This window comes from Ctenopharyngodon idella, chromosome 15 (genome assembly GCF_019924925.1).
Source record: "Ctenopharyngodon idella isolate HZGC_01 chromosome 15, HZGC01, whole genome shotgun sequence".
Lineage (NCBI taxonomy): Eukaryota > Metazoa > Chordata > Actinopteri > Cypriniformes > Xenocyprididae > Ctenopharyngodon > Ctenopharyngodon idella.
In genome coordinates, this window is record NC_067234.1 from 9,546,033 (window position 1) to 9,563,027 (window position 16,995).

Sequence of the window (16,995 nt, forward strand, 5' to 3'; positions counted from 1 at the left end):
TTCACACAAAGCAAGATACACAGTTTTACCTATTTACTGTTATTTTAAGATTATTAGAATGTATAAACTCAATTTAGACACATTCATGCACACATGATATTTTCTGTCTTTTTCTTTCCTGCTTTACTCAGCCCTGGAAGTATTTACCTAGAGAAATCAAATAATCAGATTGGTGCTGAATATAAGAAGGTGGTGTTTCATGAATACACAGATGGAACATTTACTAAAAAGAAGCCCAGGGGTCCAGAGGAGGAGCACTTGGGGATAATGGGTATGGCACATCTGTCTTTTTTATATATATATATATATATATATATATATATATTAGTGCTGTCATTCGATTAAAAAATAAACTAATTAATCACACATTTTTTTTTTTTTTTCTGTAATTAATCACGATTAAAACCATTGGAGTTTTCTTATATTTTCATATTGTAATAATTTCACAGTTACTTTCCAAATTAATTTAGAAACAACTTAAAGACAGCATATTATAAATATTTGTTTAATGGCATCTTTTTATGAATGAAGGCCAGTATCACTGATACTAATACTGCTATTGATGTCTGTACTCTATGAAATTGATTTTTTTCAAACATTAATTATAGACATTCAACATTATAATATACCTGAAAGCTATCAATTTCAACATTTATTAGGCTTTAAAAAATAACAACTTTTAATTTAAGTGAACTTAAAACAATCCTCACATAAACCCATTATAATAAATGTCATATTTATCTGTGGCCTTCGTACCTGTCTAACAGGTAGGAAATATACAGAAATTGAATAAAGTTATCAAACACTTTACAGTCTTCACAGCATAAATTATAGAATATAGATTATAGATTAATATTTATTGAAGCTACAATTTTCTCTGTTACCTTTGTTCTTTGAATAACATTAATGAAAGTATCACAGCAACTGGTTTATTAGGCTGCTGTGACTTTAAGACCTGCTGCTGCCGAACATGACGCGGATCTGACGCACATCTCGTTTTCTCACAAAGCTTTAAGTTCATTTAAGATGTTATTAAACTAATTTAAAGGGTTAATTCACCCAAAAATGAAATTTCTGTCATTAATAGACCATTTTCACATGACGTCACACAGCTTCCGTTTGGACTCGAAGCAGTGCATCCTCACTTCCGTCAGCATAGTGGAATACTAGCGCCGCTCGAATGGAGTGCACTCAATAGTTGTACATATGCCACAAATGTGGTTAGAGGATGACTGTAGTCACGTAATTTCATGTAAATTCAAGGCGAGGTGTTTGGCAGATCTCAAACGAACTTACCGATCGGCGAGATTTGCTGCTTGAAGTCGGAGGAGGAGTTGAATACGGAGCACTGAAGCCGTACACATTCTACTGCCCGTAGTAACGTGCAAACTTTGCTGTCTTTATTGTAGATGAAGCTGTTTATATGTATTTGTGAAATAAACGCATGTTTCCGACATTTACGTGCAGTAAAAAAAACCTTTTCATTCAATGCTTAATGTACTACGTATATCAGTGCCTGTATGTACAATGAAGATCTATTTTTCAGTTTTATTTCGATAAATATGACATCCATAATAAAAATTGTGTTTAATATAATACTATTTAATAATAATTAAATAGTATTATATCAATACATACAAAAATATACAGAGGATTTACAACAGTACTCATTGTTATAGCAGCATTAAATGAACGAAATCAAATTATTTCTCCAGGGAATAACATTAAATAAACACATACTTCCGTTTTGTATTTTCAATACACTTCTTACAAATTATACAATCTTAATATATTGCAGCAGTTCAGTTTAAACTGGTATGATGTAAAATGATCTAAAATCTTCACACCATTAATTCTTTGGAGTATATGTGGATGTGCTACTTTCAGGTGTCCATTAGGCTACTTGTAAATAAATCTCACAAGAACAATACCATGGTCATAGCCTACCAGTTTCTAAAAATAAAGATTTGTTTTTAAAGACAATATTCTTGTTATTCCAAATAGGAATTTGTGTGGACACACAATCGTTGTGATAAAACTCAATTCACGGACGGAACATTGCTAGAGTTTCTGCTCGCGGAAACCCTAAGCAAGGCAGTAAAGGAAATAATAAATAACGTTACCAGAAGAACCCGACTGTGTAAATTCTTGACATAAACAGTTCGCGTTTAAAGTTATTAAGGCATTTTCCTGAGAAGTCGCCGGCGCAAAGATAATATGGAACTATGGATCCACTGCTTTGTAGATAGGAGGAAGTTAACTGACGTCATTGTGAAAAGGGCCTATTGCTCACTCTCACATCGTTCCAAACCCGTAAGACCTTCGTTCATCTTCGGAACACAAATTAAGATATTTTTGATGAGATATGAGTGCTTTCTGACCTCCCTATACTTCCGTATACACAGCAATGTCATAACCAATTTCAAGGCCCAGAAAGGTAACTAACCCTTTAAGACTGCTCTTATGAGGATACTCGACAAAACGGGCATTTTGTCATAATTCTGTGTGTTATTGTTTGTTCAAGTGCGAAAGAGAACAATACTGGCGACATACTGAAAGAGAACTCACACAGACACGACATTCACAGACAGCGCATTCTCATTTGTCTTGGGGAACTTGAATAGTTTAAAAGCATTTGCGTGAATAAGAGCATGATCATATAATGCAAGGCTAGCCAAATTATAATGGAAAAAATGGATTTCTGCGTTAATTGCATTAAATATTTTTAACGCACGCGCTAACGCATTAATTTTGTGTATATACACTGCTCAGCGTAAATGAGTACTCCCCCTTTGAAAAGTAACATTTTAAACAATATCTTAATGAACACAAAAACAATTTCCAAAATGTTGATAAGACTAAGTTTTATATAACATCTGTTTAATTTATAACATGAAAGGTTAATAATATAACTTAGAGAACAAAATTTTCAGTTTTACTCAAATTAAGGTGATGCAAAAATGAGTACACCCCACTGAAAGTCTCTGGAGCAAAGCTAAATTTTAGACTACAAATGTCTAATTTAACAAGAATTCAACCACATGTGAGTCTAATTATTCACTACACAGGTGTCCAGCAGACAGTTGACTATAAAAGGGTGTTAAAACCCCTTTCCATTTCATGCTGTCAACAATGGCACCACATGGAAGGGAAATGTTACAGTCATCAGTCAGAATACTGTAGCAAAAGTGGTACAAATATTTTAAAAAGATGGAACTGCAACCATCTCACAGAGACGTCCCGGTTGTACACAGAAGTTAACAGCTCGACAGGAGCATCTTCTGATGAAAACGGTTGAAGAAAATCGGCATGCAAGTTCACTGCAGTTATCTAAAGAAGTAGAAAGCCAAACTGGGGTGACTATTTCCCGTGACACAATACGGCGTACACTGCAGAGGAATGGCATGCATGGGTGCTGTCCATGAAAGAAGCCTTTTTCTAAAGCCCAGGCACAAAAAAGCCTGCCTAGAGGTGCCAGGGCCCATGCTGACAAAGATGAAGACTGCTGGGACTCTATACTCTGGAGTGATGAGACTAAGATAAATGTTTTGGAACTGATGGCTTCAAAACTGTATGGTGTTGCAAAGGTGAGGAATACAAAGAAAAATGCATGGTGCCTACAGTGAAACATGGTGGTGACCCTGTCCTTATGTGGGGCTGCATGAGTGCTGCTGGTGTCGGGGAGCTGCATTTCATTGATGGCATCATGAATTCACAGATGTACTGCTCTATACTGAAAGAGAAGATGCTACCATCACTCCGTGCCTGTCACGATCACTGTCTGTTCCTGTCAGTTCCTGGACTCCATTTCCCATAATCCTCCTTGCCAATCACATGCACACTCCACACCTATCACCAGTTGCCACATACAGCTTAGCACACTACCTGGACTATAAAGGACTCACACACACACCACCTCATTGCGAAGTCTTGATTTGCCCCGGTGATCATTTCTAAGCGTTTTCTGTGGATTGTTATACTGTTGCCGATTGGACTGTTTATCCCTTGTGATTCTCTGCTGCCTGCCTTGATCCTTGCCTGTTTACTGGACTGTGTTTGTTTGCCGCCTGCCCTGATCTCTGCCTGCTTCCTGATACCGTTTGTCTGCCGCCTGCCTCGACCATTGCCTGTCCCCGTTTACGTCTCTGCCTCTGCCCTTACCTGTGTATACACTATTCTTAATAAAAGCTGCAAATGGATCTCCATGCTGTCGACCCATCATTACAGAAGACTTCGCCATATCAAGATCCAGCAGCTTCTACGAGCGCTTCCAGCCTTAGCATGGACCCAGCAATACGTCTCGTCCGCCTTCGGCAAGGTAATTGTACACTCGAGGACCACATTCAGAAGTTTTTAGACATTGCCTATTTCTCTGACCTGCCTGACTGTGCCCTCATTGACTTCTTTGGCTATGGATTAAACGAACCATTGAAGGACTACTTACTTATTAATGGTCCCCGAGGGTCGTTCGTGGAATTTCTGGACTTTGCCCTGCTTACTGTTGGTTCACTTTTTACTGTGGGTGTCGCGGAGGAACGCGACACCTCGTCCCCCCATGTAATGGCTGCCTCTAAAGAGAGCATTCACAAAATGGCGGCCACAACATCATCACATCATGTCTCCGCTGATCTTCCAGAGCCAAGTCAAGTCTCCGTTGATCTTCTAGAATTACATCACGTCTCTGGATCTGTTTGGGAGCGGAGTGGGTTGCGTTCCAGTGTGGCTGATCCAGCGCTGACTTCAGTACGAGCGGCTGGCATTCCTAAGCCTCCGCCGGCCGCTTCACACTCAAGCCCGCCGGCAGCTACGCCCTCAAGCTCGCCGGTTGCTACGCACTCAAGCTCGCCGGTTGCTACGCACTCAAGCTCGCCGGTTGCTACGCACTCAAGCTCGCCGGTTGCTACGCACTCAAACTCTCTGGATGCTATGGACAAGATGGCCGCTTTGCCAGTGCCCACGGGCAAGATGGCCGCCCCGCCAGTGTCTGGCAACATAGGGGTCGTTCCAGCCAGTGAGTCCACTCCAGAACCAGCTCCAGCCCGTGAGTCTGCTTCAACCCGTGAGCCCGCTGCAGCGCCCACAGAGGAGGTAGGCACAGAGCCACCGCCTCAACCACGTAAATGGAGGAGGAGGAAGAAGAAGGCTTCCTCCATCCCTCAAGGCCCGGAGACCTTCCCAGAGCCTGCTGTAGGCCCGGAGGCCGTCCCAGAGGCTGCTCCAGTCCGTGAGTCAGTCCCAGAGCAGCCCGCTCTTCCTGATAGGGCCACAGAGGCCGTCGCCGAGCTCCTCGCCCTGCCGGCGCCAACCGAGCTCCTCGCCCTGCCGGCGCCACCCGAGCTCCTTACCCACGAAACCGCCACGGCCTCCGTTGAATTCCCCAAGAACTTTTGGGGGGGGGGGGGCCATATACCTGAGGGTGGGGAGCTTGTGGGTGGGGACCCTGCACGGCCGCGATCATCAGCGGCCTCCGAATTGCTTGAGCTTGCGGGTGGAGACCTTACACGCCCACGGCCTTCAACCGCCTGTGAACTGCTGTGGCCAGCTACGGACCCTGACCTGCCATGGTCGCCCAAGCCACCTGACCTACCGTGGCCGCCTAAGCCACCTGACCTGCCGTGGTTGCCCAAGCCACCTGACCCGCCGTGGTTGCCCAAGCCACCTGACCCGCCGTGGGCGCCCAAGCCACCTGACCCGCCGTGGGCGCCCAAGCCACCTGACCCGCCGTGGCCTCCCGACACTCCTGACCCGCCGTGGCTGCCCGTGGCACCTGACCCGCCGTGGCTGCCCGTGGCACCTGACCCGCCGTGGCTGCCCGTGGCACCTGACCCGCCGTGGCTGCCCTTAGTTCCTGGACCTGCATTGGAGACCCCGTTCCCGTCTGCCAACAGGTCTCCAATGTACCCACCCCCCCTCCCTATCTGTGCCATTTACGCCGCGAGGACGCGCCTTCCGGAAGGGGGGCGTTATGTCACGATCACTGTCTGTTCCTGTCAGTTCCTGGACTCCATTTCCCATAATCCTCCTTGCCAATCACATGCACACTCCACACCTATCACCAGTTGCCACATACAGCTTAGCACACTACCTGGACTATAAAGGACTCACACACACACCACCTCATTGCGAAGTCTTGATTTGCCCCGGTGATCATTTCTAAGCGTTTTCTGTGGATTGTTATACTGTTGCCGATTGGACTGTTTATCCCTTGTGATTCTCTGCTGCCTGCCTTGATCCTTGCCTGTTTACTGGACTGTGTTTGTTTGCCGCCTGCCCTGATCTCTGCCTGCTTCCTGATACCGTTTGTCTGCCGCCTGCCTCGACCATTGCCTGTCCCCGTTTACGTCTCTGCCTCTGCCCTTACCTGTGTATACACTATTCTTAATAAAAGCTGCAAATGGATCTCCATGCTGTCGACCCATCATTACAGTGCCCTTGGGCGTCGTGCACTTTTCAAACATGACAATGATCCTAATCACACATCTAAGACCACTTTTGGATTTCTGAAGAAGAACAGGGTGAAAGTGATTCAATGGCCAAGTATGTCTCCTGATCTGAACCCAATGGAACACCTATGGGGAGTTCTGAAGAGACAAGTTGAGCATCACTCTCCATCCAGCATCCAGTCTCTAAAAGAGGTCATTCTTGAAGAATGGAAAAAGATAGATGTTGCAAAATGTTGCCAACTTGTTCATTCCTTCCTTAGAAGACTGGGTGCTGTCATTAAAAATCATTGAAGCCATACAAAGTACTAGATGTAGTAGTTTTTCTTGTGGGGTGTACTCATTTTTGCATCACCCTAATTTGAGTAAAACTGAAAAATGTGTAATCTAAGTTATATTATTAACTGTACTTTCATGTTATAAGTTAAACAGTGTTATATTAAACTTAGTTTTGTCAACATTTTGGAACTTGTTTTGTGTTCATCGAGATATTGTTTAAAATGTTACTTTTCAAGGGGGGTGTACTCATTTATGCTGAGCACTGCATTTGTGTGTGTGAAAAAGTAGCAATATTATAAAGCATCACTGAGGAATTAATATATCAGTGTTATAAAAGAATTATAAAGAATAAAGAATTATCATTGATATAACAGGTCACTTTGTTTTAGCTCTTTACCATTGTGGTTCTGAAGTGATCCTTGCTGTATTCGCAGGACCCATCCTTAGAGCTGAGGTTGGTGAGAGGATTCAGGTCGTGTTTAAAAACAAAGCCAGCATTCCATATTCTGTTCATGCCCATGGAGTGAAGACCAGTGAACCCCATCAGAATGGTGTTCTACCAGGTTTGTTGTTAATAATAAAAAAAATTCTAATTTGTCTTATGTGTGTAGGAGTGAATAGTATATTTTTACTATGTGCATTACATGTGTTATAGGTGATGTGCTGACATACACCTGGACCATTCCAGAACAATCAGGTCCAGGTCCCAAGGATCCAGACTGTATAACGTTTGCCTACTACTCCTCTGTCAGCTTTGTTGAGGTATAAAACACATAAACAATATAATCTGTACATTATACATTGCAAAAACATTGCAGGTGTTTTAAATACACTAAGTATGAAAAAATGGTAACATTTTACAATAAGGTCTTATTTGTTAACATTAGTCAATGCATTAGCTAACATGAAATATCAATAACAATATATTTTATACAGTATTTATTAGGAATGCACCAATACCATTTTTTAAGGACCGAGTACGAGTACTTTTTTTTTTTCTTTCTGGTACTCGCCAATACCGATGCCTATATATTTATTAATTTCTCTCTCTCTTTTTTTTTTTTTTTTTTTTCAGTTTTCCAAGCAAAACACAGTGAGACTAATGAATGTAGGACAGCTTCTTTATTATTACTCTAATGAAACAAGTAATAATTTTTATGTGCTTGTCACAAACTTAAAGAACAAAAATTTCAGTGTCCAATAACCTTCAAAGCACATAATTACCAATATATATATATATATATATATATATATAAAATTGTTGTTATATAAAAAGGAATTTACAGACAAATTACAAACAATACAACAAATACTATAGAGATACAAATTAAATAAACTTGTTTTTCAGATACAGTGATTTATTTACCATGTATACATTTATTTAACTTCTTTTGTTGTTTTATTAGAATTAATGACAAATATAGGCTACGGCCCCTTTAAGACCGAATCCATGGATACTGACACATATCCTGTTTTCACCCAAATGTTTACGTCGACTTAAGCCATAACCGACTGTATTTACGTGAGATACTCCACACGATGGACATTTTGACAACTATGTGTGCATTTGACCATTCAGGCGCGAGGAGAACTGATCGCGCGCTGTCTGAGATAACTGGGATCGCGCGCAAGAAAGAGAGAGAGAGCGCTTCTGGTCTGTGTCATTCAGCGCGATTCCGCCTATCCCGCCTTCACTAATCGATAACGAATTGTGATTGAAAGCATGCAGTTCGCAAGGTGTGGGTTGTCATCATTAATTCTGAAGTAATTACACACCCCTGAGGCTGACATTGTTTCTGCTGCTGCCGCCGGTGTCTCTGTGCACGGAAAACTCTGTCAGTTACGTCACGTGAGGTATCAGTCTTTGGTGTATTTTTACGAGTACAAGTACACGAGCTTGGTATAGGGCCGATACCGATACTGGTATTGGTATCGGTGCTAGGCCTGGGCAGTAAAACGGTATCGATATTTATCGACGGTACGTCTTATTCGATAACGATAGAAAAATGTTCGATATAACTCTCGATATAGTTTCACTTAAATGCATTAAAATGTAAACAGACATGAAGTTCAGGTTGCAATGAGTGCTGTACCTGCCGGCGACGAGGAGATTGTGAATACAAAAGGACATGTCAGCTCGTCTGAGGCAGTTTCCTGGTTTCCTTACGTCTTACAGTTGATCTACTTCAAAGTTCGTCTTGAGAGAGCAGTTGTCATGTCGGTATGAACAGCTGCACAAACAGTGTTTTTAACCACACAGTATCTTTATTTCTGTGTTACAAATACTCAAATAATCACAGAAGTACTGAGAGAAAAGTTTATAGTTCGGATATAAATACTAATGTCTATGTTATCGATCAAAATAGAGCAAATTAGCTTTTGAAAGAAACTTGAAGTGCTGAAAATGACGCATTAATCGATTACATTGTTTCACCACCAGGTGGCGATAAGTGATTTTTAAAAAAAAATGTATTTGACGTTGAATCTTCATTCAACAGATTCTTTCAAATACACTGATTCATCCAGTAATGAAACAAGAGTATTTATGGGCGTGTCATTGAATCATACATCCAAACAGATTTAAAAAAAAAAAAAAAAAATATTAATAATAATAATTAATTCAAATATATTTTTAAAAAAGACTGCAGCAATTAATATTTTGTCAGAACCTCTAGTAAATTACCTTATTTCATTTAGTTGACATTCAGAATTGTGATTTCGGTTTGAAACAAACAAACAAAAAATTTTCCTTTTATCCAGAATTGTGCAGCTCTAAGTTTCTTTAACACTTATTTAATCTTCATATAAAATATAAGAAAGATTTGTGTACATTTTATTTACTTTTGTTTAAAAATTATTTGTTGTTTGCCTTAATTAAAATTGCATTGGTTAAATTCAAACATTTTTTTCTACTAAATTTTTTTTTAATAATTATCGATACCGATCAGTATGAAACATTATATCGTGATAATTTTTTTTAGCTGTATCGCCCAGCCCTAATCGGTGCATCCCTAGTATTTATTAACCTTTGTTCATGTTAACAAATGGAACTTTTGCTCATAGAAATATGTATTAGTTAATGTTGAGATTAACATTAACTAAGATCAATAAATGCTTTAAAAGAATTGTTTATTGTTTGTTAACTAATGTAGTAAACTAATGTTAACAAATGAAACTTTACAGTAAAGTTTTAATGAAAAAAAAAATGTATTTTTATGTCTATTTTGAATATCAGATCTTATTTGGAAATATGTTATGAAAGCAATAAGTAAACATAAAAATGTGAAGTTTTACAGTATGATTGAAGATTTACAGATGTACTATGTGAATGTCCTTCAGGACTTGATGAGCGGTTTGGTGGGTCCACTGATAGTGTGCCGTAAAGACACCCTGAACACTGAAAGACGTAGAAAAGACACTGATAAAGAGTTTGCCCTCCTTTTCATGGTGTTTGATGAAAATCTGTCCCACTACCTGGATGAAAACATAAAAACTAAGCTCAAGGCAGACCCAGACGAATTTGACAAATATGATGAAACCTTTATGGAGAGCAACAAAATGCATGGTAAGTGTGTGTGTGTCTGTGTGTATCACAAGAGAGAAATACATGGTATGTTCAGTTTTTTTTAAGAACTTAAAACTCTTTCTCTCTTCCACAGGTATTAATGGAAAGTTGTATGCTAACCTCCATGGGTTGAATATGACAGAGAAAGACAAGACCCAGTGGTATTTGTTAGGACTGGGGAACGAAGTGGACATGCACACTGTGCATTTCCATAGTCAAAGCTTCATTTACAAAGTATGTACATAAGCACATTTTCTAGTAGAGCTAGAAAATTATTTATGGAGTGGCAGTGGGGTGGCATGAGGGGTGTCTATAAAGGGTGTCGACACCAAAGCAAGTGTCTATTTCTGTTGAATTTATGCCCTGACATACACATTTATTGCCATACATATGTGAAAGCTGCATTTCTCAGAGGGATCTTAAATCAATCATTTTATTATTATATATATATATATATATATATATATATATATTTTTTTTTTTTTTTTAAATAATTTAAAAATAAGCAATATTTCAATATCCAGGGCACTACGCCAGTAGCAGCTTTCACACATTAAATCTGGTACATTTGCCATAAAAATCATCAGATTGCCTTTTCCCAGGGAATTTACCACATATGCTTTTCGCACAATCAACAGTGTTCAGTTTTTTTTACTGTTAAGATTACCATTCACACATCAGAACCGAAATACTGGTAAAATCTTTGATGTCAAACACATAGTCTAAAACCTCCACCATTTTCATCCACCCAGATTTGACCGTAAAATGTAAAATGAACTTTATATGAATAATAAATCCATTTAAATAATATATATGTGATTAATAAACATCATGTATACAATTAAAGGAAATAATAGACTAAGATTAGATTCTTACCTGACACTGTTATTATAGTTGCCACAAAAACAGTGCATGTGCAAGTATTGGTACTAGGGGTGTAATGATACCCTCATGTCACGATTCAATACATATCACAATACTGACCTCATGATACGATATTATTGCAATACACCAAGACATATTGTAAAAGGATAACAAAAGATGTACTGTTAATTAAAATGCTAAATTTGTTATTACATTGGGGATGGAAATGAATAGGCTTTGGTAACCCAATGTAGAGCACAATGGTGACACCAGAATAAAAATATTCATGATTCTAACGCTGAAACAGGTTTATTTTAGATTAATATGTTTGCACTCTGTCACTGACTAGATATATTTAAAATAACTTAGGCCACTTTTTACTGGTAACATAAGACATTTGGCATGATCTGCACCCACAAATATTCCCCCATTGCATTATTATACTCAACATTATATATAGTAGTTTAAGGTAGTACTGACACTAAAACTCTGTAAACTTGGATTTTTTTCTCACACAGTAATTTTCATTTTGGGTGAACTATGCTCAACACATATTGTCACTATCCATGATACAATATTGTTGCATTTTTGTATTGCGATATATTGTGACATGATATATCGTTACACCCCTAATTGGTACATTCTATTTTTATCGCATTACATTAAAGCACAGCTGCTGAAAGCAGACTAAGAAACACTGTTTACATGTAAGTTTTATGCATTGGGATACTAAATGCTAGGGTGCCTGTACTGCTTTCCTTGTGGCAGTGCCACTGACAGAACAGAGGCAGATGTGGTGGCAATACTTTTTCTTAGCATTTCCAACCCCCCTCCCACCCATGCCACCCCAGTAGATCCACTCCTGAATCCTGCAATAATGTCTAAATCCCACTTGGGTGTTAAAATGTCTCTCAAACACTCTTATTTTCTCTCCTTCAGACGGACCATTATCATCGTGCTGATGTATATGACCTATTCCCAGGAACTTTTCAGACCATACAACTGGTTGCTGGAAGTCCTGGACAGTGGCTGCTACACTGTCATGTGACTGACCACATCCATGCGGGGATGGAGGCACTTTTCACTGTTCATTCTAAAGGTTAGACAAAAGGCCTACAGAGCTCCTAGCCTAGGGAGAGCTTTTAAGGTTAGCGTAAGGAGTGCGCAGTTGATGCTCTTTAGCAATCACGCTACTGGCCTCACGCCATTCTCTCGCCCCGCCCTGCATGTCACAATGACATATAAATTGAAACCTGCAACAGAACAAAAACTAGGTGGTTACCTTAGTGTTTGTGTGTGTGGCTGTAAAGTTTTACTAGTAAATCCAATGTGACACAAACATTGAAGTTGCCATTTTCTGTGTGCTTTTCATAGTGATGCTGGATTTTCATTCATGTTTTGTTCACAAATACAGCAAGAATTCCACAAATGCAGATGTAAATACAGGAACGCACAAAAGCAAGCATGAAAATGTACACATAAGAAGCTTACATGGTTTTTAAAGCTTACAAAATAACCCACAAAATACACAAGGGACATTTGTAGTCTAATACATAAATAGGGAGCTGATTACATCAGTATATTGTCTGAAGAATATTTGTGAATGTTCTTCTGCATTTGTGGATCTTGAAGCTCTTTCGCAGTCTTGATAGACAGAGGATCTCAGATGTTTGTGGATCTCCCCCATATTGCTAAACTATAATGCAGATCAAGGTTTGTGAGGGTTCCTGTCATTGAAACTTTAAAAAAAAAAATTAAAATAATTCCAAATGTTGTCTACCATTTTGTGTCAGGGTTGTCACTTTGGTCGTATTTATTCTTAGTTACTGTAGGTGACAGAGCCCTGAAACTCTTATTACCTTGTTGTGAGAATGCCGTTTTGAGTTCGCTCGGGCCATCTGCTCTTTTGTACACGTGAGTTATGTTTAATTCAGAAGCAAATTCATTTCTAGTGCAAGAGCACGGAGAGATTCGCGAGTGCACAGGACAGAGTTTGAGCGTGCACACATTTAAGTGAGAGGAGAGGCATTTCATAAGAGAGAACTGTATATTTGAGAGCATGAATCCAGTTTTGTGCGAGAGCAAAGGAAATCGCTCGCACATTACATGGATGTGCTCTTGCGTTACAATAATGGGCTCTCAACATTTGTCTTTAAAATAATGCCATAGTTTTCCCCTATGGGGTAGTTTTTGTTTGTGTTTGTTTTATTTTTTATTTAAAATAAAATGTATTTAAACATTTATTTAAAATGTATTCTCTGACCTTGTCCTCCCTCACCTCACCATAAAACCTGCCATTTTCAATGATGAAAAAAGAAAGGGAAAAAAAAAAAAAACATTAACACCATTAATTTTATTTGAAATTTGTATGTAGTATAGATATATTACTGTTATAGCTATATATCTTTATTTTGTTTCATTCAGCTTTTTTCTGACCAGTTCCCCAGTCCCTGTCAGGAAATTCTCCCGGTGCTCCCAATGTCCAGTCTGGGCCTGCTTTAATTAAGTGTTTTTATTTGCAAGTCCATGAAAGTCCAAGCCAGCTTTCATGTGTTTTGTACTGTGGAGAGGCTTCTGTCTGGCCATTCTGCCATAAAGCCCAATTCAGTCATGACACCTCTCAGAGTGGATTATTTCAACCAGCATTTATTGGCATGCTGCATGAAATATAATAAGGCTTGATTTTTGGCAGATGAGATCTACTGTGCTACTGCTGATGAACAAATACAAGAATTTGTTCAGCTTAGTCAAAATAACAAACAAAGGGACAGACTGCTGCAAGAAAACAGTAGAACCCCGTCGCAGATCTCTACAGGTGGCGCTGGGGTAACATAAGTTTTAATACTCATGTAGCATGGTGATCACAGGCTAGGACACGATAAATATGGTTATGTGGATTAGGAAGTACTTCTGATTGGCTGATGCCACGGCATTGAAAGAGCTAATCAGCGCATGGTTAGAGTTTAATGCCTGAACTACTGTATGTATATCTGTGGAGTGTTGCAGTGATGGTTTCTTCTGCTCCTTCTGCAAGTTTCTCCTGTCAATAATCTCTGGAGCTCAACTAGAGTTCTGGTTCACCTGGTTCAGACTGGTTCTTGTTCACCTCTCTTACCAAAGCCCTTCTTCCCTGATTGCTCAGTTTGGCCTGGTGATCAGCTATAAGAAGAGTGTTGGTTGTTCTAAATTTCTTCCATTTAAGAATTATGGAGGCAATTGTACTCTTGGGAACCATCAATGCAGCAGAAAGTTTTATGTAGCCTACACAAGATCTGTGCCTTGACACAATCCTGTTTTTGAGCTCTGTAGTTCTTTTGACCTCATGGCTTGGCTTTGCACTAATATGCATTTTCAGCTCTCAAGGGTATCCAGTCCTGCTCCTGGAGGGACGCTGAACTACAGAGTTTAGCTCCAACTCCATTTAAACACACCTGAACAAGCCCTCCAGGATCTGGATTGTGCCTTTCCAAATTAGTCAATAGAATTTGTCAAAGGTAGACTCCAGTCAAAGTGTACAAACATACAAACATCTCAAAGATGATCCAAAGAAGTGGGATGCATCTGTGCTAAATTTCAAATGTAACTGTCAAAATTCAGCACAACACTATAAAATTAAAGCAAACATGAAATGACCAGGAAAGAAAGCAGAGTTTTCATTTCTCAGGCATTTGGTGTGAGCTTTCTAAAGTGCCAATATCCTACCGTCACTTGGCTAAAAGCTGTCTCTCTTTCTATTTTAACTTTAGTCTCCTTTGCTGGCATGACAGATAGTTTACATTTGTATTGCATGTAAATGCAATCTAGTGCAAATTCGGACTGACCATTGCTCTCCTGGGCATGTTTATTAAAGTGCAGCAATTTTGAGAAATCAAGATTTATAAACACATCATTTGATGCCTATAAACCCTTAAACGTATGCATGCACTTTCTTTTCTGAGGTGAATCTCTCTGTGTTAAGAATTATTTCTCACCTAGGAAATTTATTATGCCTTTTCTTTTTTAGTGTAAACAACTGTTTAAAGTGGATGAATTACTAAACTGGATTCACTGAGTGTCAATAGATTTATATGCATTAATATACATTGTTTGTATTGTACTCTGTCATCAGGGTCTCATTTAAGGATCAGTGATAACAAAAATCCGGACAGTGACAGTGGTAAGTAAACATTTATATTCACTGTATTGTTTTTGTTCTTAGAAAATCATGTGATGTTTATATATAGAGTGATAACTGGTAATAAAAAAATGTTCTTCTTTTTTTTTTTTCAGCCTTCGGTCATTTTGGAAGCCTCTACACTGTGATGTTATGTGTCCTTGGATCAGCCTTATCGAGCCTTGTAACACACTGAAAAAAAGCCTAACAGAATGAATATTCATTGTTGCTCACTACTTAGTTACCTCATCTGGCATTCTTATTGTATATCTGTTAGAACTTAAGTTTTTTGGGGGAAACAGCTTGTTCATATGCTGTCAAGTCCCACACATGTTGTATGCACTGATGGTAGCCTCTGCATTTTCAACCATTGTTAGTAACTCAATAAGAGTAAGTTGATTAATGAGTATGTGAATGTAAGTAAGATTCTTAATGAGTAAATTATGTTTTATTTTTACAGTTGAACTATTGTAATCTTTTTTTTTTTTTTTTTTTTTTTTTTTTTTCTGATGAACTTTGGAATATTTTTATTCCAAAGAAAATTTACTATTCAAAAGCAGAACATGGTTAACTATGTTCTGCTCTTGAATAGTAAATTATCAGTTGTATATAATAAAGAACATGAATGAAAACAAAGAGCTGAAATATTATTATTAATTATGTATGTTAATGTTATCTTTAAGCATTTAAAAATTTGTTGGTTAGGCATTACATATGAGTGTTTCAACTGTAGCCCACATGGGTACAACTGGAACAAATGTACTTGAATTTATGAGCTAACTGTGGAAAATAAGAATTATTTATGTCCTTAATTTTCTGTGGGTACTATGGTGATCAGTTGATGTATCAAGTGCAACCTCTAGATGGCAGTAGTACATTGCAGATACAAGACAATGGGTGCCTCTGAATACTCCAATGGTTGTTTCCTCCAGCCTGTGACCTGGAAACCAATCAAAGTTAGCCTTCTTGAATGACATCTCAAGTTTCTAATTGCACTGTGAGGAACGAGAAGTGAGGAGGCTTCCAGAGGAGCTGTGAGTGAGGTTGCACCAGTGTATCCTACACAGTAAATATGCCAGAATAAAATTTACTCAAATTGTAGAAAATTGGTCCCTCTATGAAAAGAGTAAAAGTTACTCTTTTGATAGAGTTGCTAATTATGCTCAATTTAGTGTTAATATTTTAAGAAGTATTTCTTGTCAAAAAACCTAATGCACATGTAATTCTCCTCCCCCTTCACTTATTTTAATGCAAGGCAAGTTTATTTATATAGCACATTTCATACACAATGGTAATTCACATAATTAATGTTGTGCTTTACATAAAGAGGAAACAAATACATAAGAAAAAAAATAAATGCTTAAGAAATATAAAATGCATTACAATGAAATAAAAACAAGAAAAAAAATAAGATAATACATATAAAATAAAGTGCACTCAGTTTCGGACATAGCACAGTGCTTAATCAGTAAATGCATAGCTAAACATGTTTTAAGTCTGGATTTGAATGTGTCTACTGTTGGAACATATCCGATCTCTTCAGGAAGCTGGTTCCAGCTGCGACTGGCGTACCAGCTAAAAGCAGACTGTCCTTGCTTTGAGTGAACCCTCAGTATTTCTAAGTGACTTGATCATGATGATCTTAGTGATCTGCTTTATGAGCATATGAGCATATCTGCAATGTATTGAGGTCC

General features: G+C 38.7%; 1 protein-coding gene and 1 long non-coding RNA gene across 4 annotated transcripts in view; both read left to right on the forward strand.

The window, feature by feature from the left end:
• LOC127495332 (ferroxidase HEPHL1-like) overlaps nt 1-15,937 on the forward strand; it is a 44,198-nt gene extending 28,261 nt beyond the window's left edge. The window contains exons 13-21 of one of the 3 annotated variants that reach the window (XM_051862097.1): nt 132-271; nt 7,154-7,282; nt 7,375-7,481; nt 7,795-7,827; nt 10,059-10,284; nt 10,379-10,518; nt 12,088-12,247; nt 15,257-15,304; nt 15,418-15,937. In XM_051862097.1, coding sequence (XP_051718057.1) covers nt 132-271; nt 7,154-7,282; nt 7,375-7,481; nt 7,795-7,827; nt 10,059-10,284; nt 10,379-10,518; nt 12,088-12,247; nt 15,257-15,304; nt 15,418-15,497 — 1,063 coding nt within the window. In that variant the 3' untranslated portion in view covers nt 15,498-15,937. The remainder of the gene's footprint in view (nt 1-131; nt 272-7,153; nt 7,283-7,374; nt 7,482-7,794; nt 7,828-10,058; nt 10,285-10,378; nt 10,519-12,087; nt 12,248-15,256; nt 15,305-15,417) is intronic. The other 2 variants (XM_051862099.1, XM_051862098.1) reach the window with 2 other exon arrangements.
• Nucleotides 12,255-14,742, forward strand: LOC127495389 (uncharacterized). Its single transcript, XR_007925116.1, has 2 exons — nt 12,255-12,861; nt 12,972-14,742. It is a non-coding gene; the product is annotated as an uncharacterized LOC127495389 (long non-coding RNA).
• Nucleotides 15,938-16,995: the final 1,058 nt, after the last annotated feature.